General features: G+C 40.9%; 1 protein-coding gene across 2 annotated transcripts; it reads right to left on the bottom strand.

Annotated features, from left to right (window-relative positions):
* Positions 1 to 299: 299 nt before the first annotated feature.
* tbc1d19 (TBC1 domain family, member 19) lies at positions 300 to 27972 on the bottom strand. 2 transcript variants are annotated; one of them, XM_084043494.1, is made up of 21 exons: positions 27818 to 27972; positions 27082 to 27154; positions 26845 to 26890; positions 24492 to 24567; positions 24268 to 24342; positions 23537 to 23600; positions 22486 to 22532; positions 22253 to 22363; positions 21166 to 21238; positions 20359 to 20397; positions 16380 to 16492; positions 12144 to 12218; positions 11553 to 11615; positions 8328 to 8412; positions 6693 to 6737; positions 5478 to 5510; positions 5213 to 5322; positions 4860 to 4951; positions 3288 to 3403; positions 2835 to 2905; positions 300 to 964 (listed from the first exon to the last, which is right to left on the bottom strand). In XM_084043494.1, exons 1-21 carry the CDS (start codon positions 27914 to 27916, stop codon positions 890 to 892), a joined length of 1581 nt encoding a protein of 526 aa, XP_083899620.1. In that variant the 5' UTR covers positions 27917 to 27972; the 3' UTR covers positions 300 to 889. The 2 variants fall into 2 exon arrangements, 1 of the variants encoding a protein (XP_083899620.1); XR_014599701.1 differs by lacking the exon at positions 300 to 964 and having other exon boundaries at positions 2888 to 2905; positions 5262 to 5322.
* Positions 27973 to 27985: the final 13 nt, after the last annotated feature.

Below are 27985 nucleotides of genomic sequence, written 5' to 3' on the forward strand. Positions count from 1 at the left end.
ACACTATCACATAATACGTATTATATTCAATAAAGGAGTATGCATAACCAAAACGGTGGCTTTAGCAGGATTGAGGAAGGCTGCGGAACAAATCCAAGGACATACTGTATAGATGAATTCAAATAAAAGAATCAAGAACAAGAACAGATTTAACAAAGAGTGATTGCATTAACAAAGAAATGTAATTATGTATTTGTTGTAAAATAACAAAATACTGGGAACGAGTGACATGTTTCCTAATATTTAATTTATGTACAGTACAGCCGCATCAAAAATGCATCTGTGCAATTGTTGTAGAATATTGCAATTTGTAGCTGCTGTGGGAGCTTCCGATCTTCTCATTAATAAGCAACAGTGCAGCATTATGACAAGTTGCAGTTACCAAATACATTACTCAATCTCATTAACACTTCATTAAACCGACTCAAAGATGATAGCACTGTTTTCTCACATGCTGTTAATGCAGTACAATTACTGCTTCATTCAACACATCTGTTAATGAGCCTCTCAGCTAGTCCTAGCATTGGCATACATCTTTCTTCAGCAAGGAGGTTAGTTAGCCTTGCTCTTCTGCAGACTATACGTACAGTATAATATCTAATAACATGAAACAGTGTAATAACTAGTTATGGAGCATGCATTCCGGGGGGGGGATATGTCTTTTTACTTGACCATGTGCAATACTAATTGATGGGGTCTGGAATGAATGTGCATACGTGCCAAATATGTGTTTTGTTGCGGTTTGTTGGTGTTCCAGACACAATAAGTCAGCAACTCCTGATGGATGATCAATGGCGTCGGCATGGCAACAGCACGGCCGTCTGGCATCGCTTTATCGCCCAGGTGGTGCATGCGTTCAAACGCACGGCACCACGCCATGCAATGCTCCTCAGATGTCGGTGGCAAAAAGGAAGATCTGGATGAGGGGCATGACCTTCAGAGTTGAAAGGTCAGCGAGGACAGCCTGTGATGAGGTCATCAAACGAAACGCAAATCAGACACTGTTTCGCCATAATTGCTTGCACATCCCTTATGTAGCAGCAACCTCCTGAGAACTCCCCCCCCACGAAACATAATTTCAGCGTTTGAAAAACGAACCACAGTGACACTGATTGCAGGATCCTCTGCAAAACGACGACTCGCGTGTTGGAATATGCCGTTCCCCACCATGGCCTTTTGGGATTGACAAGAGATTAAATTTAGGGACCCTATCATGTTTAGAGAGAGGGTCTAATATTTCAACGCTGGGCCCGGGGCTCTAAAAATAAGGTAAGGAGCAGTGTGTTATAATAGCTTCTCCACAGGGCCAGGTGCTAAATGAGCAAGCAAATAGTTCCGGCCAGCATGTTAGACCATCAGGTCAGCTTGACGCCCTGTGCGTCACTCGCTGGATTAACCGACCCCCCCCTCCCAAACCCCTCCTGCTCCACCCACTCACACAGGAGGCTAGCGGGAAGGAGGGCGATGGGGTGGAGGGAGGAGAGGGGAGAAGGGGCGAAAGGAGGGTGAGTTATCATCACAAGGCTTACTTTTTTCTGTCGTTATGATGGCCACAGCATAGTATGGGAACTGGTGAAATAGTATACTGTATATCGTTCCTGTCAGGCAGAAACCTTGTATCTCCATATTTCAACATTTTGTAAATGAATTCTTCTTCTTTGTACACGTCGCGCAAAAGTAGTGAAAATAGCAGATGTTCAAGCTCTGGGAGAGTGTTGATCTGCTATCCTCAAAAGATTTTGAAAGTGAAAGTGAAAATGGTCTGTTTGTGGGTTTTATAAATATTGAATCCATGAAAAGTATTAACAAGACAAGAGCTTGTGACTAAATAAAAGCAACGGTTTTGGACGTACAAAGTCTCCACCCAACAGCAACGATATACACTGTACTGTACACCAGTGATTCTCAACCTTTTTCATTTCGAGGACCCTCAGGTTGATATACATTAGGCCACCGACCCCAATTTGATGTGATTTCTTTTCATCTCTGGGACCCCAATCTACACTGTAAAATCCTCAGTGTTCATTTAACTCTGAGAGTGTAGAAATGGACCTAAATGGACCCTTACGGTTCCATTTGGTTCCATTTGTACTCTCCCAGAGTTCAAGACCGGTAAGGGTCCATTTGGACCCCCTGGTGGACCCCGGCCCCGATGTAGAGAACCAGTGCTGTGTATACACGACATGACACGATCACGATGCGCGGCAATGACGTACTCCCTGTAATAACAGCTCCTGGAATGACAGCGTGGGACGTGGAATATGTCCACCCACCCCGAGTTTCAGTCAAATCCATCAGTCGCGCCTTTCGCCTTAGTCATGTGACACCTTTCAACCTTTTTACTGACATGACTCAGCCCGGCGAGCTGCGCTTTTTAATCGTCAGTGACATCAACCGTTTCGCGTGCTTCGTCGTCTAAAAAGCAAAATACAGACCCATGCTGGGCTTTATATATAAAATCCCCCCGACGCGTACTATTTCAGCTATAGCAAGGGCCTTTTTGAGGAGGTGGCGGTGATTGGGAGTGGACTGGGTGTTGGTGGTTGGAGGGTACGGGGTGAGGAGGTGGGTGTACATAAGCAAGGGGCCGAGGATTCTAGAGTGTCCAGCCAGCGTTTCTTTTTTTTTTCTTTTTTTAAGATGCGTGCATGCATGCAGAAGACCGGGTTACAGGCACCGTCTGGTAATCAGGGGCTATTTCCAGCCCTGTAGGGCTGCGATGGTGAACAGGGAGCAGAGTAGGGGTGAAAGCGCAGTCCCTCGCATCTACATACACATGGACGCCCAGTCGCCCACGCACGCACACACGCACACGGGCGTGAAAAGCAACTCACCTCGGCCGAGGCCAGAGACGTCACCTCCATCAGATTCTCAGCGCGGAAGGCAAACACAGCAGCTGCTAGGACTGAAGGTGGGAGGAAGAGAGGACAGCAAAGTGATGGCCATGAGAGAGATAGAGAGAGAGACAGAGAGAGAGAGAGATCGGGGTGAAGGAGGAGAAAGAAAAGGGCATGGCATGGGAAAGATGAGGAGGGGAGGTAAGGGAGGAACATGAGAAAATAGTTTTTTAGACTATAGTGCAGTGATTCTCAACCTTTTTAATTTCAAGGACCCCCAGTTTGATATGCATTAGGCCACAGACCTGGGAGTCAAATCTCACTGCAAAATCCACCCAAAAGGGGCCATTTTACCCCCCGTGTCCCCAGACCCAACGTTGAGAAACAGTGCTATAATGCAAACAGGAAGACACTGAGTTCAAACTGAGTGCTGGTACAGTAAAAGCCTACCTGCCACTATCTCCAGTGAGTCATAGCCCAGGATACGGTCCCAGAGTAGCAACAGCTGGTCCGTGGAGAGATACCCGGAAAAGGCCCGCACCATCCACTTAAAAGCTATACGCAACCTGGACACAGAGTTAACAGGTTATACAAGAGCTCTTGTTTACTGATGAAAAAAAGAACACACAATACGCTTCTTTGTATAATAAATACTTTTTTTGCACTTGATCTGTCTATGTAGGTATGAGGCTATATATCATGTTTTGTGTTGGTTTGTTTACTTTCAACAAGCCTGCATAAAGTATGGGTACTCTCAGTCCAGTATGGAGCATATACAAGTCAAATACAGGTCAGTTTTGCTGATAAAAATAAAACAATGTTTAGCTCTCACATACAGCCAGAGAGCTTAATCAGTTCTCTAAGCCAATGAGGTAATCACACGTAAAGCAGTTACTTGAGTAATCGTAACACCACAGGTGGCACTATATTCTCATTCCCAATTCAATAATAATAATAATAACAACAATACACTTTACGATCTTTCATCCATTTAGTGGAAATGTCGACTTGTCATAATTTCAACTTGAGTGTACGGTTTCCATGAAAACACCATACTTGGTTACTTAGTTTCATGTGTGTTTTCACCAATTCACCACAAGGTGGCAGTACAACCTCATGTATTTTGCAACCTCACTGCAACAACTGGTTTGAAGGATGAAATGGAGTGGGTGGAAGATTAAAACACTGTATTAACACCACATGAGCAGTAAAGCATAATGTAATAATCTAATAGTATTAGTGACAGAAGAACATATTTACTTCAAGTAGTAGTCAAATAGCAGATCTACAAGCTCACAACATGTTGCAAAACTTGTAGATCTGATATTTTTGCAAGCGTTCAGCTACTGTATTATATAACATGCCCAGAATAGGGATGATAGAGGTTTGTGTAATCTCTCAAAACAGATTGAATGAATAATATTTATTTTAACCAAATGTTTTCCCAGATTGCGGTTCATATGGCTAAATTATTTAACTGGTCCAAGAAAATCAGGGTCCTTGGTCAAGCCTAAACTTTACTGAGTTCTAACTTCTAACCAAGGTAAGGGTTATTATTAATCTATTCTACACACACAAGAACACAACACTCCTCCTGATGCCGGTCAATTCTCTCTGTGTGAATACTATTAACCTAGCGTACCTATTCTAAGCACATCATTATAGGTGAACAATTCTGCAAAAATAGGCGTACAATCAGCAAAAATAATAGATCTATAAGCTCACAACACATGACCTTGTAGATCGGCTAATGTCTCCGAAGAGATTTGGTGTAGAGAGGGAAGAAAGTAGGGGACCAAATACACCACAGAGCAACTCTAGTCAACTAAGTTTTTAAGTGGTTAGGAAAAAGGTATCTACATTTTCCATCCCCGATGAAACCATGATAATATGAATGTTGCTACTTTCCCTGCAATGATAATGTTTGCATCTATTATTTAATACAGGGCGTTACAACACATCCCCAGTATGTTGAAAGTTGACAGACACATAATGAGATATTTGTATGAGCAGGCTACTCACGGCTGAGCATCGATCTGTCGAAGGTGGTAAAAGAGCTGGGGGAGGTGCGTCTGGAGCAGACATTCAAACTGGAGACACAGAGATACGATGCCCTGCACACACACACACACACACACACACACACACACACATTATGAACTGTGTGTGCACAAACACAAAATACAGGATACAACTGAGCCATGAAATAGCACATACATATAATTATTTTTTATAATAATTTGTGAATAGAAGATAAGCTAGACTGTGTGTGTGTGTGTGTGTGTGTGTGTGTGTGTGTGTGTGTGTGTGTGTGTGTGTGTGTGTGTGTGTGTGTGTGTGTGTGTGTGTGTGTGTGTGTGTGTGTGTGTGCTTACTGAATGCGAGGAGGATATAGAGTGCAGTCTGAAGAAGTAGCGTACATACATCTCTCTGAACACACTGTACAGCTTTGACGGCTCATTATAGAGGAAGCACAGAGGAGCCACTGGAAGACAGACAGACAGACACAGACACAGACACACACACACACACACACACACACACACACAAATCATCAATATTTTAGATACTGCTCACACATTTTGCCTTTCACGTGTTTACTGTAGACATTGATAATGTTGACGTATAAATTGTACTCACCATACATTGAAAATCCATGAAATGGAATGACACCTGTTTGAGAGACATTTTCAAGTCAATTCACTGCATTGCACAATATAAACAATTCAATCCCATGGATGCCTTTCACAGAGGCTGTTTTCACTGTTGAACGCAGCTGAAGGACAGTAACAACGTTAATCATGCGTTAATCATGTTTCATTTACTACTGTAGGTTTGTTTCTGCGTGCCAACATGAAGTTAACTGTACATGAGGTGTCCATCCTGGCACACAGTATGCAACACACTCAAAATCAATGTTATTACTACATTATTATCGCCGCCAGGCCTTCGGCCTGTTATAGTGATTTATGCAAAACAATCTTTTTTATGTTAATCCTACTGATTTTGTCCAAACATCTACTACTACTCGTAGAGATTTTCAGCACTTCCGCAAATCAACATATCGTGTGCAATACATTCTTACAATGATGGCCCGCCCATCTGGCCTGGCGGAGACCTGTGCTCCGAGGAGCACACTTTTCTAATCTTCATCTGTGTTTACCTAAACATGTCTGCTTTGAAAAGTGTCTATTGTATGCTCTGCAATTAAGTAGCTGGAACCTGTCCTACATTGATTAGAGAACTAAAGTGCATGGGTATCATGGATAAACTGATATTTTTGTTGTTTTTGCAACAGGCTAAGCACGACAGGCAAGGTTTTGATATCAGTTATCTTTATTTCTGAGCGACCACATGCTGCTTGCCATGCATTAGGTGTATATTATAGTAGATGGCCACAAATAAACAAATAACCAAAACAACCTAAAAAAAAGGCAGATACATAACCTATCATGACAATGTGTCTCTCCTCCTCGAATGTTTGAGGGAATGACTGATTAATCCTGTGTGCATCGATTACCTACTGTAGATGCAGAACAGGTGTGTAGTCACAACTAGCTCCGAGTCCAATCAGTAGTTTGACCCAGGCCAGGTGCGACTGTTTAAATCAGCCACCCCCGCCAATCCCACAAACACATTTACCTGCAGTTTAATCGGGACATTTGGATGTAATTCCTTTCCATTGAATGGGGTGATTCATAGTACATCGGCTGGCTGTTTCCTGGACCCATTTTCCCAGGAAAAGGCCTGGCTAACATTTCTCAGAGATGTCTAAAATCTCTAGAGTGATATGCTTGATAATTCATGCTGGCAACTGCTCCTGAGCACTATGTGAAAGTGAAGATGCAGTCTCACCGTTAGGAGGATACACCACAGCACACTCTTCATCGCCCACTTTTCCTAAAGGCACACACACAGTTGTTATTGCTATTGTATTCTCAGCATCCTGATCCCCATAATATACATTACAGAAAGACTGAGCGATACATCAGGGTGATATTTGTATTTAGCATTGTCCTGGTAAACCATCCCAGGTCGAGTGAATTCACATGATCATGTGATTGTGATTGACAGATGCTGATTGGCTATTCCACCTTTTGGTTTCTGCAAAACGCCCACCCAGCGCTTGGGGCCAGACCAAGTTGTTGAGCAAAGGTAGTGACAAGCTGATCTACAAGGTCACAACGCATCACATTGCGATGCATTTTGAGTTTGTAGATCAGCTATTTTTGCAATTTAAAAACAAAACTGTGAAAACTTTGAAAAAACTGCCCAAAACAGGGAGGCCAGGTTGAAAGTAGTTAAGTCTGTTTGTGAATTTTATACATATTACATTTTTTTAATGTATTTATTGCTTTTGACAAGTACATATTTACGTATACATATTTATTCTAATGAAAAGTATTAAGACTTTTTTCCCCCATTTCCTGAAAAGGAACAGTTCCGGGCAAACCGTAGAACGATTCCACCCGACAGCAATGATGTGTGTGTTTAGGGATGGTACGATAATCGTCATTATCATTTATGGTGATAAAAAACGCTCACAATAATCGTATCGCAGAGATTTTAATTTATTGTTTAATTGCCCTCCGTCATACACTAGGATTAATTAGTTTTGTTGAGCTGCAAATTCAGTACCATTAAACCGTCGATACTTGATAATACGGACCTGTGAGGAGTACATTTGGTACACTCTTATTTCACTATACACAAATCGATTCGCCAAAAATAGCAGATCTACAAGCTTGTGAGCTTGTAGATCGGCTATTTTTGCCGAACGTTCCTCCCAGAATAGGGATGCTGGGAGGAACGCTCGGAACGTACACAAAAGTGTAATTTTAAGGCCTGGACGGCTAGCGTAGCGGTCCAGGTAGCCTGACAGCGCGTTGCAGGTTCGAGTCCCGAGCCCCGACGGCCTTTGCTGCATGTCACTCCCCATCTCTCTCCCCATTTCCTATCAATCTAGCATCCTATCAATAATGGCATAAAAGCCCAAAAATAAATCTTTAAAAGAAGAAGTAGTGTCATTTTAAGTTTTAACCCATTAAGACCTGGAACTGTGTCATTTTTATATTTGAGCTAAAAAGCATTATTTTACACTTTGGGCTATTCAAAAATAGCAGATATACAAGCTCACTTGTAGATCTGCTATTTTTGAAAAATCGTGAAAATGTGTGCAAATCTTTGAATATATATATTTTTAAAGCCAACATTTTTAACTCAAATCTCTGCTTCTGGGCGGTCCCTGGAACAAAATATTTTGATGGGGGTCAGCGGCCAAATACATATCATTTTGGGGGTCCTTGACATGAAAAAGTTTGAGCACCACTGATATAGAAACATCCGTTTTTCAGAATACTGTTGAGATTTAGGAGACATGTAGAATTGGCTTCAGGTCTCAATGGGTTAAGCAGAATCGTGACATGTCATTTTCATATCGTCCCGTCCCATCTCTACGTGTGCTGCTCGGCGAAGGACAGAGAGTCTCACCCTGGATGTAGGACTTGGGAGGAGTGGCGCTGTTATAACCGAAGTGTTCCAAGACAGCGGTGTCTCTGGAGAAGCACAGCAGCACCTGGACATACACACATTTACACGTTACACCCACGTACAGTATAAACAGTACAGTACAACACACACACACACACACACACACACACACACACACACACACACACACACACACACACACACACACACACACACACACACACACACACACACACACACACACACACACACACACACACACACACACACACAGTAAGCTGGGGCTTATTTGAATCAACACAATTAAAATCATATTTACTTAACATTCAAATGCTGCAGAAGTTTAACCCATTAAAACCAATCTGTGTAATTTAAAATGTTTGCGTTGGCTATTCAAAAATAGCAGATATACAAGCTCACAGTCCGTCACTTCGTGCCACTCTGCGAGCTTGTACATCTGCAATTTCTGCAATTTACTCTTTTTTTTTTAATCTTGAAAGTGTGAGAACTACTGATTTAGAAGGCATTTGTAGAATTGGCCTCAGGTCTTAATGGGTTAAAAGGGTTTGCATTCATTTTAAAACATTATCCCAAGTAATCAGCACACTATTGTGCTGATTACTTGGGTCTTTTTCCAATCATACAGGCATGCAACATGATGAAGGCTTCTTGCACAGGTACACACACACGCACACGCATGCATGCAATCAAACGTGTAATTAAGAAAATACATCACACGCACCCCCTTCAAAATACACGTACACACAGATGAGGACCGACAATCTGAGCCCACACACACACACACACACACACACACACACACAGTTACCGTTCTTAAGTTACCTAGGGCTTCTATTAAAACACTTTTATTTGGTCACTGGCGAAATGATGTGCTTGAGTCACTTCCATTACTTTCAGTCTATTAAACCAGGCCAGCTGGAGCCAACATTCCAGGATGTTCTGAGACAGACAAGTGAACCGTAACAGGCTCTGAAGTGGCCATTCGCTTCACGAAATATGAGTGGAGGTTTTTCCATTACAATCCCATCTCTGTGTTTTTTGGGGGAATGAATTTCAATTCCCCTGGCCACTTGAGCTGTATTGCATTCAGCAAATTAGCCTTGCGATGAACCGACCTCACGGACGAGACGGAAAACAATGACTATGGGGGTGTCTGTGGAGTTCATAGGTTCTGCTCTTTGATCAACCTGTGGGACTGGATACTAGACAATGTTCATTTTAGAAAGAGGCCAAAATGCAAAGAATTAATTCAATCAATTAATTATAAATTCATTGAATCATTATTTATGAATTATTTCATCTTTTTTTGTTTTAATGCAAATGTTTTTAGTCTGTAGCACTTGAGATTTGTTTCAAATGTGAAGTGCATTGTATTATTATTATTATTATTATTATTATTAATAATAATACATGGCCTCACTACTCAGATCTACGATGTGGCACGTTGTGATGCTTTGTGAGCCTGCAGATCTGCCATTTTAGCTGTATGTTCACCTATTTTGACCAAATGTTCGCTTATATTACATACCCAAGTACAGTGCATAGCATACCTACAATAGGGATGCTAGGGTTCATGTAATTAAGAGAAGTATTGCTCATTACAATTTCTTTCACTTACACCAATGGTTCTCAACCTGTGGGTCGGGACCCCCAGGGGGATCCCCACATAATTTTGGGGGGGTCCGCAGATGACAGTGAAGTGACAATTTAAGGACTTTTAATACCTTTTTAATACCTAAAAAATACCAAATTGTCAAATAGTATAAGAAAGAGGCAAAAATTGAGGCAAAAATAAATGATCGACAAGCTTGAAGATCTGCTATTTTCAAAATATTTATCTGCGGAACCGAGTCAAACAAAATGCAATTCCTCAGCTCCTACAATTCCAAGTGCTTGTCAGGGTGGGGGGTTCCCAGTTCAAATATGAGTATTTTGTGGGGTCGCGGCCTGAAAAGGTTGAGAACGCTGCGCTACAATAATTATACTTTTTCCTTTTTTGCCCACCACTCCCACAAGATTATACCCCCAATTTTCTGAATAATTTCACAGACTAGTGTGCTCGCTTTCAGACAATATTGACAGAGATGTGAAGCTTTTGAGCCACGCCTGTGTAATCACGATAAGCCCCCGGGAGGGGTGACTGCATTATGTGTCATCCTCATCCCACAGTGCTGGCTTGGTTCACTTATCTACCTGTCCAACAGGTGAGAAGGCAAACAAAGCTGTGGCTACTGGAGCGGCTAATAATAACAAAAGCTCAGACTGGAGACTTTTTATGTGCAGTGTTATGTCTGCTTGTTAAAAACGACTTTGGGCTTGTTTTTCTGTAAAGTTGCTTGTAAATATTGGTAGTTGCGAGTTGCGTTTTTTTTAAATAGCAAATCTACAAGCATATGCGACGCATTGTGTGCTTGTAGATCAGCTATTTTCGAATGGCCAATGAGTGTAGGTGTAAAGTTCTCATGTGACCTATTAGTCGTAGTTGTTTTTTTTGTTTATGTGCGATTATCTCTGAAGTTAAGAAGCAGAAAATAGAACAACAGATGAAGCAGGCTGCTGCTATCAATCGCTGAGATTAGATGGTATTGCAATGAGTTTAATCCTTTGGGACATTCAAAGACGAAGTATGAAGGCAATAAACGTTTAGTTTTGTTCTGTCATCTAGTGGTATGAAAGGACGAGGATGTAACATGGATCCGTCTTGAGAGGTAAAAATAGATAGTGTAGGCCTGAATACACCGTGGGTGCCCAATGCACGGCACATGCACGCACACTGCACCTTCCTCGGTGTATCCTTAGTGGATATACTCATCGCTGTCGAGCAGAAACTATGTACTGTACGTCCAAAACGTTACTTTTCAGGAAATGGAAAAAAGGATGTGTGTTCCAATGGATCCAACATAGTTATTATTTAGTCACAATGCTGAATGCATAAAATCCACAGTTTTTTTCTCTCAAAAATGGCAGAGGTTGTACCGTATATAGGCTACTTTTGCTACTTTTGTGTGACACTCTTGAACGACAAAGTGAGCATTATTTTACCAAAAAATAAAAATACATTAAAAAGGTGAAATATGGAGATACTAGGTTTCTGCCCGACAAGGATATGCAAAATAGATCTATTTGACCTTCCCTGTAGACACTTAGTGAAAAGGACAGAAAAGGATTAGGTTGAAATGAGAGATGAAGTTAGAAGAAGCTCACCTGATAGAGATAGTCTTCAAAGACAAAGTAGTAGTCGTCATTACTGGCTGTGAGCTTCACGTCCTGGAGGATGGGACAAGCATCGGAAATAGCTGATATACAAGCTGCAATGCGTTGTGAGCTTGTAGATTGTTAGGCCCAAGGATAAAACCATCTGTCATTTTATCTATTATTTTATGGCTACAGTATGAGTTTGTAGATCTGCTATTTGTTTTAAATCATGAGAATTTGTGCAAATCTTTGAATATATTATATTACTATATATATAATAATAAAATATATTATTTTGTAACTCAAATCTTTGCTTCTGGGGGGTCCCTGGAACTAAATATTTTGAGATGGGGGTCCGCGGCCAAATACATATCATTTTGGGTGGTCCTTGACATGAAAAAGTTTGAGAACCACTGATATTATAGCAACATAGGTGTTTCAGAAAACTGTTAGGATTTAGAAGACAGTTCAGGCCTCAGGTCTAAATGGGTTAACTGGGAAATACAAATGTAACTCGTGTCAGCATAATGGAAAAGCAGTCAAATCACCAGTTTCATTTTTATAAACTGGTGATTATAAACAAAATGAGGTGGAGCGTACCTTGTAGATGAGGTTGTCCACCAGCAGGTCGTGTTGTATGACCCCGGCCTTCAGCTGCTCGTAGTGCATCACATCCTGAACAGACACACACCAGCAGTCGTAATCATCATCATCATCATCATCATCATCATCATCATCATCATCATCAACCGACATCTTTAACCACTTGAACCCCAGCATCCATATTCTGGGGGGAATATTATCCAAAATAGCCGACCTACAAGCTCACGTGAACTTGTATTTTTTGGCAATATATATATATATGATGGAATATGATTAAGGTTTTCATATCATACACACCATACCTGTAACTTTCACTAGCCCCCCCCCAAAAAACTTTTTTTGCGTGCAGGGATTAATCCGTCCCTGTGTACAGAGCCAACTCAGCTCCAGTAGACTAAGTCTAGACAGTTTAAGTGGTTCATTACACTGACACAAGAGATGAGGGGGAACATCTATATGCTTTGTCCATGTAATAATTTTCTAGTAATGAGACTATTATACCAATAAATAAATCAGTTAAATTCTTGACTGAGGTTAGCATTTTGAGCTGAACGTCTGTAAGATCTGTAGGATATGTCCCGAAAAATCCCTAGCGTGCAGAAAGAACAGTTTGCCCCACTTATTATTTAAAAAATCCATAAACCACCTCACGAACGTTGTTAAATTTAAGTTTTATGCATTCGCTGACTGTGACGATAGCAGGAGACGACTCTCATGTTTCCGTCAGAGTGGTTAAGCTCAAAGCTGTCACAAAATAACCAGAAAACAGGCAATGTTGGTGGAAAAGGGGGAAATAAAAATGTCTTTGGTGACAGATGTTAAGGACCCTGGATATAAATGAACGGCGGAAGGAGAGGAGAACCAAAGGTACTGTAGACCTTCAAGAGTTCAAGACCCGACTTGAGGGTCTCGCAGCACAATCCAGTGACCTGTACACCATCAAAGGGAGATATTTAAAAAACACCTGGTTGAAGCGGTTTATCTGTATCTAATAGGGGATATGAGGTTACTGGAAGTGAAGTTCACTGTGGGCACAAAATGTTCATTTAAAAAGGTGCTGTAACTGATATATTTTGGTTAAAACAAAAAGTGTTTTATTAAAATATTAAAGCTCTATATTCTAATTGCTAATAGACTATAGAATGTTTGTTCAGTAACATGGGCCTCCCCCTCTTTCTAGCTCTCCGAATATAGGTTTTCAGGTGGGTCACCAATTTCATCCAATCAGGAGAGAGAACACATTTACCAGCTTAAATGTTATAGTGTTCCAGTTCCATTTTGTGTGCCTGTGTTTTTGTTTCATCACTTCCAATTTCATTTGTTTATCCTGTATGACTTCTCTTTCCTCCTGACTGGATGAAAATGGTATCCTGACCTGAAAATATATTTTCTGTTTACTAAAGAGCAGGAGTGACAGGGATATCCCTGTTTCTGAACCAACTCTCAATGATTAATGTGGTACATTTTTGCAATGAATAAATCACTTACATGACGTTAACCACTTGAACCAGAGAGTCTCTGTTCAACATTTGGCAGATCTACAAGCTCACAGTGTGTCGCAACACATGACACGTTCTGAATTTGTTGACCGTCTATTTTTGGCAAAGAGAAGCTGGTGTAGAGGGAAAAAAGGAGGGGATCGAGTCCCCTGGAGGACCCCAGCAAACAAAGTATATGGTTTAAGTGCAAAACGAACATGGCCAAAAGGGACCGCAGGGAATACATTTTTGAATGAAGTGTTCTGCTCATTTGTTTTCTAACAGAAATTTAGTTTTTAAGAGACATTTGTCTGACCACGGATCAGATGATTTGAGGTAATTGTATCATTAGCATACCTGATCTGGGGGTTAGACGGAGCCAGTCAAGCCACCGCACCAAAGTATGTGGAACTGGTCCACAAAGACAATATTATTGAGGTGGATTTCATAGTGAAAGAATTGCAGCATCAGTGGAGATCAAGTAGATGTGAAAGTGCATTGTATTACATTTTAATGTGCAAAATGTGCTATAAAAACTGAGCTTGATGATGAACAGATTCAGGTATTTAATGTGCAAAATGTGCTATAAAAACTAAAGTTTGATGATGAACAGATTCAGGTATTTAACAAGCCACCAGTTTATGCAATAACTTCAAACTACAGCAGTCTGCACACAAACAGAAAGTACTGACGCTTGCCGACTTTCTGTTCAATGTGTTGGTGTTGGTCTGGGATTCTGCAAACACTCTCCAGACCTCAGCCAGGTCCCTGTTGCTCTCCCTCAGAGATCCATCTCCCCACGGCATGCATTGTTTTATCCGTGGTGGACGGTTACTAAGTACATTTACTTGAGTTCTGTACTTGACCTGAGGCCGATTCAACAACTGCCATCTGAATCAGTATTTCTCAAACTTTTTCGTAATTCAAAATTATCCAAACATTTTCCAACACTTCAAACACTGCTATTTTTGAATAGCCAAAGCTAAGAAAGTAAGTAAAGCTAAAAACTAAAATGACACAGATGCTTTCCCGGTTATGTAAATTGTGTTGAGTTTTGAGTATTGAGTATTGAGTATTGAGTAGTACTTAGTACTTAACTTGAGTATTTGTATTGTTGGATACTTGTTGGATTACTTTCACTCCACTACATTTCAAAGACAAATATTGTACTTTTGACTCCACTACATTTCTAAGGAGGGAAAAGTACAGTATGAATTTACCACTTAAGCCCCATTTCAAATGTAGGGAAAATAGCAGATTGTTTTTGATTACAGACAATCTTTGATTTCTTTAGAAAATATCAAAATTTCAATACAGCAATGTGTTGATATCAAAATCAAAATGTATTTTGAAATTTGTACTTTTGAATTCTTAAGTCTGGAGCTCTCTGCTGGAACTGTGTTGCCCCAGCGACCCGACCCTGGATAAGCGGATGCAGATGGATGGAAGTATTTTTAAAAGTATTTATTTTAAAGCAAGTACTCCTGCACTTCAACTCAAGTACAAATATGGCAGAGTAATGTGATTGAGTATTTCCTCCACCACTGTGTTTTTATCAGGACAGCTGGGATATTCGGGGAGTGTGGGTGGGGGTGTTCTCAACATTTATTATACAGAGCATTGCCACACAGGGAGCAACCCATTCTGTTTGAGCTAACTGATGCTAAATCACCAGCGTTTGATTACGTTGGCATTGGAGCAGCCAGGACACGGTGCAGCAGTGTGGTGTAAACAGTAGGGCCCGCTGGGATATGTCTGCCTGTGGGACCAGTCGCTCTGATCTGTGGTCAGTTGTTCCAGCTCAGAAACATGCATGGGGATCTGCTTGTTTCCTTTGCACACGGAAGCTCAATGCAAGTGCAATCCAAAAACAATATTGGATGCAAGTTCACTGCTTGAATGACGGTCAAAAAATATGACCACTAATAGAATGAATCTTTTTAGTGGAAAGGTGGGAACATCTATTGATTCACGAAACCTGTGGGTGTGTGTCTGTCTGTCTGTCTGTCTGCCTGTCCGTTTGTCTGTGTGTCCCGGACATAACTTACTAACAGAACGGCCTCAAACGTGTCGCGTGTCCCATGTGACCCGGGGGTGTGCAGTGCCCAGTGTTAATTCGATCGGATTCAGACCAACAGTCCGAATCTCTACAAGCTCAGGCAAGCTTGTGAGCTTGTCAGGCTATTTTTGGCAAAGAGATTTGGTGCAGAGGGAAAAAAGTATAGACCCCTGGGTGGGCCCGATCAATGAATATACTGTAAGGTTTAAAATCGGTGGTTAAAGTGAAGTGAAATAAAAAGTTTAATTCTTAGTGCACATCCTCTGTCATATTGTTCACCTCTAAATACTGTATATCTGGAAACAGAAGATAGGATCCTGACCTACATGGCTCGTGAACCGCTGGTTCACAAGGCTACTTACTTACTTACTTAAAAAGAAACCCCCAATAGTAATTAAGGCAACAGCTCTCTGAATGCTAAAGCGGATGTATCAACAGCAAGGTGAATGTATCACATACCAACACAGCCTGTTGTGTTGCATCATTAAGCATCTCTATTGACTTGAACGCACAGCAGGCCCTTAACAGCCTAATCACGAGGAAATGGGATCAGTTGAAAAGTTCACCTTGTACACAAGATGAAGGCTGGGAATAGCTTCATCCGTGCACGCCTGGCCAATTTGTAACAATCACTGCGGACAAACACAGCGAGAGACCAACTTGTGTGCATGGCATGCGCGCCTGCATGTACTGTACCTGGGGCTGGTTAGTGGAGTTGAGGATGAGGGCCCACAGATCTGCCCGGAGCCCCGTGGGACAGCCCTGCCTGCTGTACTGCTGTGCCGCAGCACAGTCCAACGCAGACAACACTGGTAAGGGAGGGAGACAGAAACAGTTACCAACGGCAAAAGCAACAACATCCATTACAATACTACACTGTGAAAACAGATAAAGAACAGAAGTCTATAACACTTTTAGCAGGATGTAAAGCGAGTGCAGGCCATGGCACAGTGGCCTTTCAGAACAGTTTGTGATTCACTGCCTTGCCCTGAGGACATGCTTTATGCACAGAAATGGTTCTGGCAATGCCTGCTAACAAAAGTCATCACATAAGCCCCCAAAGCCACTCACAGTTTTGAACACAGACACTACTACATAAATCTGAACTCCAGTCTCCTTCCACCAACCATGACAGTACCCAAACATGCACGGTCCTTGACTTGAGGTGTTCGTCAGCCATAACACGAAACACCCTTCACTTCTTTATTGAATTTATTTCTGGAGCATTTTCCTCTTGGTCTCCACTCGACGCTCAGACGACCGTACGTATACGCCTTGGCCCCTGGCAAACACACGCCAGCCAAGGAGTGGGACCCAAGCTAGCACAGGCAATTAAGCGTGTGTGTATATATGAAATGGTGGCTGTGTGCTTAAGAGTCCCGCAGATCGAAAGGCTGATTGGGGTTTAGAAGAGGTCAGTGTTTACGTTGGATTCATGGCACGGTGATGAGTGTGGAGTTAAAGTGCGCCTCTCGGTCTGTTAGGATAGACGGCGCGGGACGACGCCACTTGAGAGGGCAAAGGAGACAATTCATTATGGCAGGAGATGACATCAGGGGTATGTAAGGGAGAGGGAGAGGGGGAAAGACAGAGCATAAGTTGAGTCAAAGACAGAGGGAGAGAAGGAAAGAATTGCTCAGACACATCTGCTTTTTATGTATTTGCAGCAAGTAAATGTATATGCAATTTGTAGTCGACACTAACACTATTTCCGAATATTATATTTTCATTTTCTGTTTGTATAAAAAACGTAAACACTTAAGTACATTTTATTTAAGAAGCACTTTTAAAAATGCCTGATGCTGACCAAAATTGTGCTGTGCAAAATTGAATAACACGAATAAACATGGGATATGGATGTCGATTGAAAGGTTACTGTAGTAAACAAACACGTAACAGTATGTCAAGCGGGCCAGCCATGATACAGATTAAACTTGTTCAAACACTAGTGCATAGATAGAGGCTTCAATTTTTGTCTTGATTTAAAAACAGAGATAGAAGGCAAACACCTGATACTGAGTGGTAGGCTTTTCCACTGACTACAAAAGGCATGGTCACCCTTGCCTTAACCCATTTATACCTGAGGCCGATTCAAAAAACGCCTTCTAATCCTGATCTAAGTTTTCTGAAAAACTTTAAATATTTATTAAAACATTACAAAAAAATAATGTTGCTATATACTATACATAGCAACAACAACCCCAAAAGGGGTTCCCGGATTGAAAGTATAATTACGTATAGGGGTCCCGGTCTAAATGGGTTAACAAATTAAACCCTATATATACTTCATTGACCGGGGTCCTCCAGGGGTCTATACTAGGTCCCCTCCTTTATCACCTCTACAACAATTATCTTGAAAATAGCTAAGTCCGTGAGCCAGGACCCCAAATTTGGAGTCATCGGTATCATCTGGGGGGAACAATTCTCATAGTGATTTTTGGGAAGGTATACACCTCTAGTGCTAGGAAATGTGTGATAGCCTTGCATCTGTGGTAGCTTTCTGTGTGGTAAAGGACATACTATTCACAACATTCACAACAGCGTGGGGGCAGTTTAGCCAATGATGGGATTGAAGAGATGAGGGCGGTGATTTTTCTGTGTGTGAGGATACACCCCAATCTTTTACGACCAAGACACACCAGTGCTTCAACTCCGCCGCTACTGTTACTGCACATTTTAGGGAAGGCGTTAGTCCACTCCACACTTAGCCTGTGATATTCAACTGGCGGCCCACGGGCCAAATTCGTTCCGGGGGGAATTTTCTTGTGGTACTGGAGCACATTCCATACTCCAAAAAATATATAATAATCTTGGATGGATGGTTGTACAGGATGACCATTTTGGATGTTTTTCATAACTGTTAACCAAAACTCATTAATGGTTATAGTACAACATGATGTCCATTGTTATGTGCTAGGTCCGGTAATGGACATATTATGTTCATTTTGGTGACATTTGGTGACATTTTTGCTTTTTGTTTATATACGAGTTCATGGCTGATAAGGGCACAGGCTCTTATGATGCGTTTCATGAGCAATCTGTTCAGAGTTCATCATGACATTCAGCCCGGGACGCTTTTGAGTGACTGAATGAAACATACGTAAAAGCTAATGGATGTACATGGAAAATAGATGGAGATGACATGTGAAGGGACCACTCCACCAATTGTCAGCCTATTCATATAACTGGTCCTCACTATGCTCAATATAAGATGCTCCATTCTGATGCTGAGCAACAATCTGGTTGCGAATGTCTTGAGAGAAGCAAATGGATGTACATGGAAAATAGATGGAGATGACGTGTGAAGGGACCACTTCACCAATTGTCAGCCTATTCATATAACTGGTCCTCACTATGCTCATTATAAGATGCTCCATTCTGATGCTGAGCAACAATCTGGTTGCGAATGTCTTGAGAGACCTCTTTGCTTTTATCCATCATGAGATGTTTCTTGTGTGACTGCTTGGTAACAAAACAACCTTTTTATATCCCATCAATTTGAACTAACCAAGCTAATGTTTTTTTTTGCACAGATAGGAGGTAGAAATACTAATTACTTACGGAAATGAGATGGTACATTGCCTTTCCTTGCCTAAGTACACTGCTTTTTCGCAGAGTGTTCCTGTGCTATTCCACTTTATACCACAATTCTTTGTGGACTTTACTTTTGTAATGTTTTTACATGTGTAGATTTCTTGAGTTAATACCAATGTCTGGTAAAAAAAATCATGTGAATAGCGTCATTGGAAATATATTTACTGGGAAAAAAGTTGATGCATTCAATACTTAATTTACCCATTGTATATAGTATAGCACATTGGTTGGCTATTCAAAAATAGCAGATATAAAAGCTCATAGCACGTCACTTTGTGCCACGCTATGAGCTTGTAGATCTGCTATTTTAGAAAAATTCTGAACATTTGTGAAAATCTTTGAATATATATTTTTTCAAGCAAACATTTTTAACTCAAATCTTTGCTTCTGGGGGTCCCTGGCACAAAATATTTTGTGATGGGGGTTCACAGCCAAATACATATTTTGGGGGTCCATGACATGAGGGTTTCTAACGCCAAATCAAATGGGTTCACATGTGAACCCATCCTGAGGAGGCGCATCTGAAGCCTGTCCTGGATGGGAGTCTCCAGACTTAAAAACGGATGATGATGATGATGACATGAAAAAGTTCAAGAACCACTGATTATAGCAACATATGTTTTTCAGAAAACTGTTAGGATTTAGTGGATATCTTTTTTCGGCCTCTGGTCTTAATGGGTTAAACAAGACTATGGAACTACCAAGAACAACAAATGGACCTCTGTGACCTTTGTGTCAGAATTAGGGCAAAGTAGATCAGAAAAGGAGGAAGTGGCCAACCCGTTAAGCGCTTTAATATTAAAACCTTCAAAATGGATACTGTCGAGAGCCGGTGAAGAGAGGCTAAAGCCACATGGATGATTCTCTCTAGGTCATGGAAGAAGACTTGACCTTCAACGAGCTTTGAGAGTTTATTCGCTTATCAAATCTGAGGTGTCCGGAAGATTTTCAGCATGTGATTGTACATATCGTGTAGATGCAAAGCTCTGGCCATGTCAATGAGGCGACATTAGACCAACAGAATAGACATCTTGAACATAAACCTGTTTAGATATGTAACCATCCCCCCCAAACCCCTTACCTTTCTTCCCGATTTGAACGTACTCGCTTTCAAACAAATCTGTGCAGTGATGGGAGAGAATGAACAGGAATGTATCAGCGATCAGCAGGGAGGGATCCGCTTTAAAATCACACTAACTTTATCAGCTTGATTTACAAACACACAACCAGACTACAATACTATTTAAATCCTGAGACCTATACTATAAAACTGACAATTACTGGACATACAGAGATATGGTTCGAGAGATACCAGACTGGCCTCATGGCACGCACGGGCGAGGTGCACAGGCTTATGCGATAGCTCTGAAGTCTGCGTTGTTTACACCATTTCATCTGATGTGTTTATAAAGTAAACAAATGTTTATCTGTGTTTTCCTGATGAAACCTTCATCGCCAACATTGTTCTACAAACTGAGTAAATGTTCATTACTGGAAGCCAGGAAAATGTGTGTAATTTAGGGATGCCCACAATTATCATAATTCTAGTCATTCTAATTTGTGACTAACATACTTTTATCAACAAATATCAAAAGTTTAATCTCTGATCAGGAAAATTCCATCTCATGTATTTTTGCAATTGAACATATAGATGAAATTATGTAAATTGATCTCTGTCCATTTTCTATTTGAGATCAAGGTTTTCATTTATTGCCACCTTATCTGTAGATCAAATGAGTATCAAATGACTCATATACAGTATTTCTGAATATTGCCACACAAGTACTTAATTTGATCAGTTATAAACTAGTGACTGAATAAAATGGTTAGTTGACACAATTCTAACAAGACATGTTGACTGATTCACAAAATTGATGTTTGCAATTACCTGGATGCATGTGAGTGTTGTCATCGATACCCAGCTGGCCAGTGGTCAAGCTTAGTTCTGAATAAGCCTCTCTCTGGAAAAAACAAACAGGCTTCAATCTGACTGTTACTCAACAACATTAGAGAAACTCATTGTACCATTTCCATGACCTATCATCATCTTAACTCTATGCCTGCCAATGACGTATATATACGTCTTTTAATTATCAGCTGTTGTCCGCCAAAGACGTATATATACGTCATGGAAAAAAAGGATTTTTTTTTTTTTTTTTTTTTTTTTTTGCATTTTTTTATAATTTCAACCCTTGTCGAATTACGAACAGATTAGGAGCTAAAAATGTTCGAAGATTTGCTGCTCCATTCACTTCAATGTTAAAATTCAAACGGACAAACAATTCACTTTGTTTTTTGGTTTAAAACTACTGGTTTTGAGCTATATTGAAACATCAAACAACACATGTCAACGAGGTCAAAATGACCTCGTTGACATTTGTGAAACCACACCTGAATCTCATCTGTGATTAGAAACCATCTGGGGATCAATCATACTGGAGGAAAAAAATCTGTGGCTACGCGAACAGGTACCAAAATCATGGCAAAACCCTGGCAGAGGCTACAGACTGTTCTGAAAAAACTCTGGCAGGCAGAGAGTTAATAGCAGACACTGCTATATACAGTATTTTGTGTATGGTATCTGCAAGTTGTTCCAATGAATCCAATGTAGTTATTATTTAGTCACAAACATCCACATAGACAACACTTAACCACTTTCACTTTCAAAAAAGCAGTTCTCGCTTCTCTTGTTAATACTTATTGGTTAAACACTTTCACTGTCAACTTTTTTTGTGACGTGTTGTGAGCTTGTAGATCGGCTATCTTTGCTACTTTTGTGTGCTACCTTTATACGACACTATTGCATGACGAAGTTGAGCGGAAAAAACATACAGTAAAAAGTTGAAATAAGTAGATATGAGATCTGTGCCCGACAGCAACAAAGTTCAAAGAACAGACAGGAACACACACACACACACACACACACACACACACACACACACACACACACACACACACGACAGTCAGGCCCCTACCATCTGCCGGACGTCCCTGACATTGAGTGGCACTTGGATTAGACCCCAGTGGCTCCTGGCGCTGACCTCCTCACAGTTATCATGGTTGGGGTTCCGCAAGCTGACAAGTACCTGGCGAGCATGGGAAAGGCTGCGTTACATAGAGCACACCAAGCGTCATTTTTCTCCATAATTTAAAAGACAATTTACTATAAACTGCTGCGAATAATTTGATAAGTCAGGAGTCAAATTACCTCGAGGAAATCCTTGGGGGCATAAACAGGCCTGAAGCGACTTAAATCTGACCAGGAAGACAAGTGAATGTAGGAAGATTGCACGTGAGTTCATGTCATTTTTCAATTAAGTACATACTCAAGCACATCTGACTATCTGACTAACATAAAACTAGCTTTCCATTACGCTCAATAAAGATCTCAGCAAAAGCTGTATGTGAAGTACAAATCAGGCTTGAGTCATTTTAGATTTTTGCGTTGGCTATTCAAAAATTGCAGATATACAAGCTCACAGTACATCTGCTATTTTTGACCATTTCTGGAAAGATCTTGAAAGTGTGAGAGCTGCTGATTTAGAAGGTATTTGTAGAATCGGCCTCTGGTCCTAATGGGTTTAGTAGGACTGTGAGCCAGTGTGCAAATAGCACAGCAGCACAGCAGCCCAGAGAAGGGGTACGTTTAGCACTGGGTGGAGAGGTGAAGGAATTCCTGTCGTTATCGCGTCTCGGTCTGGTGAGTCTGGACAGCCTCTACTGTACGCTCACAACCCCTGGTGTTTATAGCCTGGGGACGGCACACAGCTCTAAATGTTATCATACCCTACTCTGTACAGATAGCATTGTTAGGACACTAGTGGCTCTTTTCAACTAAAAGACCTAAGTGAACCATGCAGTGCCGTGTAACGTATTTCACAGGTTCTGGATTTGTTTCCATGCGCTATATGGCTCGGTTTCAGATATGGTTCTCAGATCCTAATTTTGGAACAAAACAACAAGTTCTGGAAGATTTCAGGTTATGGAAGGTTCTGTGTTTAGCCTTCGTAGTCAAAGATTGCCATAGGTTACACCATGTGCTTTGCACAGGTTTGAAGAATGGGCAAGAACTAGGCCTTTCAGCACTGTGACATGACAATGCCCTCTGAGGGGGGGGGGGGGGGGGGGTACAATTCTGTGAGCTAACTTAGTGGACACTTATGCTAATCTCAAATACATCAGCGCCTGATTGACTGCTGCCAAACTCTCATCTAGTGAAGACTTGGGTGTCCCCAGTCTTCTGGAGAGTGTGTCCACACCTGGTTCATCGGTGCCCATCTCATTCCATTTGTTGGTAAGCTCCTTCTGCTCCACTACAGGCCTCTGCGGAGCAGTAAGAAACATGTCAAAAGGTGTGTGTCCTGTCAATACAGCCCTGTGGGCCTTAATCAGCAAGATACATCCCAAATAAGCATTTAGTTAAGAAATTAAAAATGTAAAACAATAAAACACTGGGAGGTGCAAACCCTGAACAATCCATTTTCTCTTGTTCCAAGTGTCTCCTCTCCAAACAAAGAGGTCTATTTGTTGAAACGTTGATAAACTACTGATTGGGAGCAAGTTACTTTTACAGTGTGCAGACTCTATTTATTTTGACCTGCCTTGATCAGTTTGTCCTGCACTTGCTTTATAGTAGATGTGCAGCTTTTTCTTTTAACAGCTTACTGATCATTCCATGTTTCATGGAAATCTGCTCTACATTTTTACCTTGACCTTATTGTGACTTTGCTCTTTGACCTACTCAACCCAGAAGTTAACAGCTAACTATGCTTCGAGCAGAGCTTAGCCACAGAGTTAGATAGCACAGCTCACAGCTTAAGCGTGAACAAGTGCAAAGTGAAACCGCCTATTAGTTACGATAAACTATACAGTGGAAGGGTACAATGTAAAAAAATGCTATTACACCAGGAAATAATTATGTTTCCCAAAAGCTACAACAGAGAAATATTGTGAATGTGCTCAGCCTTGATTGAAAACACATTTTAGGCACCTTGCGAGCCAGTGGGACTTCCAACTCTGTACACATGCTGTTTAGGCTTTTGAGGATACGTTTCTCCCAGTTGGCCTGTCAAGGAGAACACACACACATACACACACACACAGTTAGCGGCAGATACGGTGCTAGAAAGCGGTAAAAAGTGGACCACATCTCCTGCGTGGGCAGGCAGAGACAGTGTCACATTGACTGATGGAGATAGGAAGAGACAGACTGACCTGTGCCTTGCGCATGTATGCCAGAGGCTCTTTGAGGTGTTCTGGAGGGACTGCAGGGTGGCTGTGGGGAGGTTGGCTGCACCACGCAAAAACAACAGTAGTGTATAAAAACCCATTAAATACCAGAAATGGAGAATATTGGAAAGGTTATGAAAACAAAAGTACATACACTATATACTCTAGTGTACATATTTAATATACAGTGTGTATATATACAATTTTATGCATGATGATATGCAAAAAATCTTTATTGTATGTAATTTACTTTATTTAGCTTTTTTTCTTACAGTTGTTGTCTAACCAATGTGCCAGTATGGGTGGGGGAATGGAGGAAGGGAACTCTTTAAAACTGGACAAGAAACAAGAAACCATTGTTTTGTTTTTTTTCATTTTCATTTGTGAAAATCTTTTGAAATACAAATTTTATGTAGGAAAACGTGGGGTCGCGACCCAAAAATGGCTCCCGGACCATTGTTTGCGAAACACTGCTTTAGTCCCCTCGTGAACTCCTCTAAACCAAGTCTACCACGTGGTTCCCGTCTAAGCCCACTTATCATGCCCCAGACATATTGCGTGACTCATGGTCTCCTTGTGTTACACAACTTTCACCCCAATATAAACACCCTACAACAAGACATTGGGATGACTCGCGTCCAACAGGGGGAGGAGGGGGTGGGAGTGTTTTATGTCACCCTTAAAGAAAAACAGTGGGCAGTGCAGCTGTAGGCATTTCAATCTATGAAAAAGTCAAATTTATAGTCTGTAGTTTGAAGGTGTCGCTTCACTTGCTGACAAGAATTGTACTTCAAGCTATAAACGCAGCTTGAAAATGTACTCTCGTCGACTAGGCAAGCAACACTGTCGAGCGATGGCGCATAAATCAAGCTTAAGGAAGACTATATACATTATGTCACCCTTGTCACTGTAGAACAAACAGTTTTAATGAATGACATGCTTTTCCCTGTTTGAATGTAATAGAAACTGCATCAAAAGACTGGGTGAAACAGCACTGTGAGACTGTGTATAAAAAGCTGAACTGATAGACTGCTGTTTAATTTCCCATTGGAGAGCTGAACACAGATAAGGGGAATCAAACGAAAACTGCAATAGATGATAAGAAGAATCAAATAACACAGCAAAGCAGGGAGCATATTAAACACTGTCCTCAATATCTGACAGAGACAAATGGGTCCAACGCGGACAAACACAAATCTCATATCCAGATATTATAGGCGTCAAACTCATCATTTGACTACACAAACAAGGATATTGGTGCAAACTGAGGTGACGGTGGGCCAGCGACAGGCCAAGAGGGCTGAGGGCATGCAGGTCTGCATCACAATTGGCAGGAACTGCATTGTGACCACGTGTACAGTATGTACAGTGCATGTCAGAGTGCATGCCCTTTTGGCGAAGAAAAGGCCATTCTTAATAGATTTTCAATGGCCTTTTTGGCTACAAATTTAACATGAGCTTAATTTGAAAGAACTGAACCCATGTAAAAAAAGAAAAGTAAATTGGGTCATAATATCTAAAGTAACAGTACTATTTCAGCACATGCACAGGATCAGACAATCTGGACGTGTACTGAGCCTGTATGGTTAGTTGATTGGTCTAAACTTTGACCACTTAGTGGGAAATCCAATCATTTTCTCAAACTGGCATGACCACCCATTAGGCAAAGTAGGCAGCCACCTAAGGTGGCATCTTGAGGGGGGGGGGGGTCACACTTGCACGATCGATCAGTGCAAGTTTGCAAGTCACTCGTTTGCAAGTCACATCAGTGAGGGTGAATTAACTTTGTGATACTGCCTGACTGCTTTGGAGCCTGATGCCTTCAGAAAATATATTTGAAAATATATTTTCATAAATGGAAATGACAAAACAGATGATAGCTTCCTGGATATGGGGGAGCAGGTGTGCTTCCTCTTGTGGGTATGATTGGGTGTAATATAAAGCAGCATGTGATGTACCACCATCGTTCCCTTTTAATGTGCTCTGATGAAGGCTCGAGTCTAGCCGACACGCGTTAGCAGCTGGAGGAACAGAAATTAACTGCGTACTTGAGCCAACCGTCTTGCATTTGTATTTATTTTTGGAATGCTGCAATTTCCACGTTTTTTTTTAAAAGACGATAGCTTCCTTCCAACTTTTGTAATTACAGACTCTCTGTAGCCAGGTATTCATACATTATGGAAGAGTTGTTTTGCATGATAGATTAACCAAAGTGTGGTATGTTTTGACAAACAATTTGTGAAACCAAAGAATCAATATGGAAAAGAAAGTTGTTTTGCATTTAAAAACAAAATACACAAATGCTATAATAGCCCAACAAAGGTTGAAAGTCACTTACACGTGCATTTCTCTATATACTGCATTCTGTAGCTTTCTTTCCCAACCTGTAAACATAAGTGTTTCTGTATTATTGTTGCACTAGTAGTCACTAGTAGTATTGTTTGCAGTAACAATAATATAAAAATAAGAAATTAAGTTAAAAAAAAATGTGCCCACGTGCATTACCAGAGACGGTATTTATTAAAAAAAAAGACAAATCATCAAATGTGACAGTTACCACTTGCAACATGCTTACCAGAGGTTTTAAGGAAACTGCGAACATCCTCTTTAAGAGATTCCAATTTGATCTCAGGTTGGTGTAAACAGTCCTAGTTCACATAAAATGAGTTATAAAAACATCATATGGACTGTGTTAGGGGTGCAACAGTTAATCAAACTATTTGATTTAATCGATTTGTCGATTAAAGAAAAAATATAATTGATGATCAAGAATTTATTGTATGTCATTATAGGTGTGAAGTTTTAAAAAAAGGATATAAAAGTGATATATGGTGAAAATAATCTACAAGCTACATAGCTCACAATGTGTCACGATGCAACACGTTGTAAACTTGTAGATCTGCTATTTTCACTATTTTTGCATGACACTGTTGCGCTATAAAGTATAAATAATTCAAACAAAATGTTACAAAAAGCATGCTTCTCAATTATTTGATTAATCCAAAAAGTAATCGACAGAATAATCAGATAAGAAAAAATAAGAAAATACTCTATAATAATTGCAGCCCTGGATTTTGCAAGCTGGTCAGCTGTTCGAGGTAAACAACTGACTCCGGACGACTTTTGGAGTCGTACACCTTGCAGACCAGAGGGGACTCCCTCTTTCTTTGGTGTTTCACACAGGTGGGCGTGGTTATATGTCTAAACCTTACAAAAACGATGCCTCAAAACCACGCCCACCTGGTCGTAACACCAAAGAAAAAGGCTCTCCCCAGAGCAGAGAGCTAAATGTTCACCTGATGTTCACTCACTTTGGCCTGTCTCTCGATCTGAGAGTGTAAATGGCTTCCTTTCAGTCGCTGGACAATCTGAGCAATTGTCATCGATAACTCAGTTCCGTCAGCCATCATTTTAAAATATATATATTTTTGTATATGATCACAACAGGACCGTCAGATTTTTGGAATCCATCGATGATG

The sequence above is a fragment of the Gymnoscopelus microlampas genome (genome assembly GCF_963454915.1).
Source record: "Gymnoscopelus microlampas genome assembly, chromosome: 19".
In the NCBI taxonomy this organism is placed as follows: Eukaryota; Metazoa; Chordata; class Actinopteri; order Myctophiformes; family Myctophidae; genus Gymnoscopelus; species Gymnoscopelus microlampas.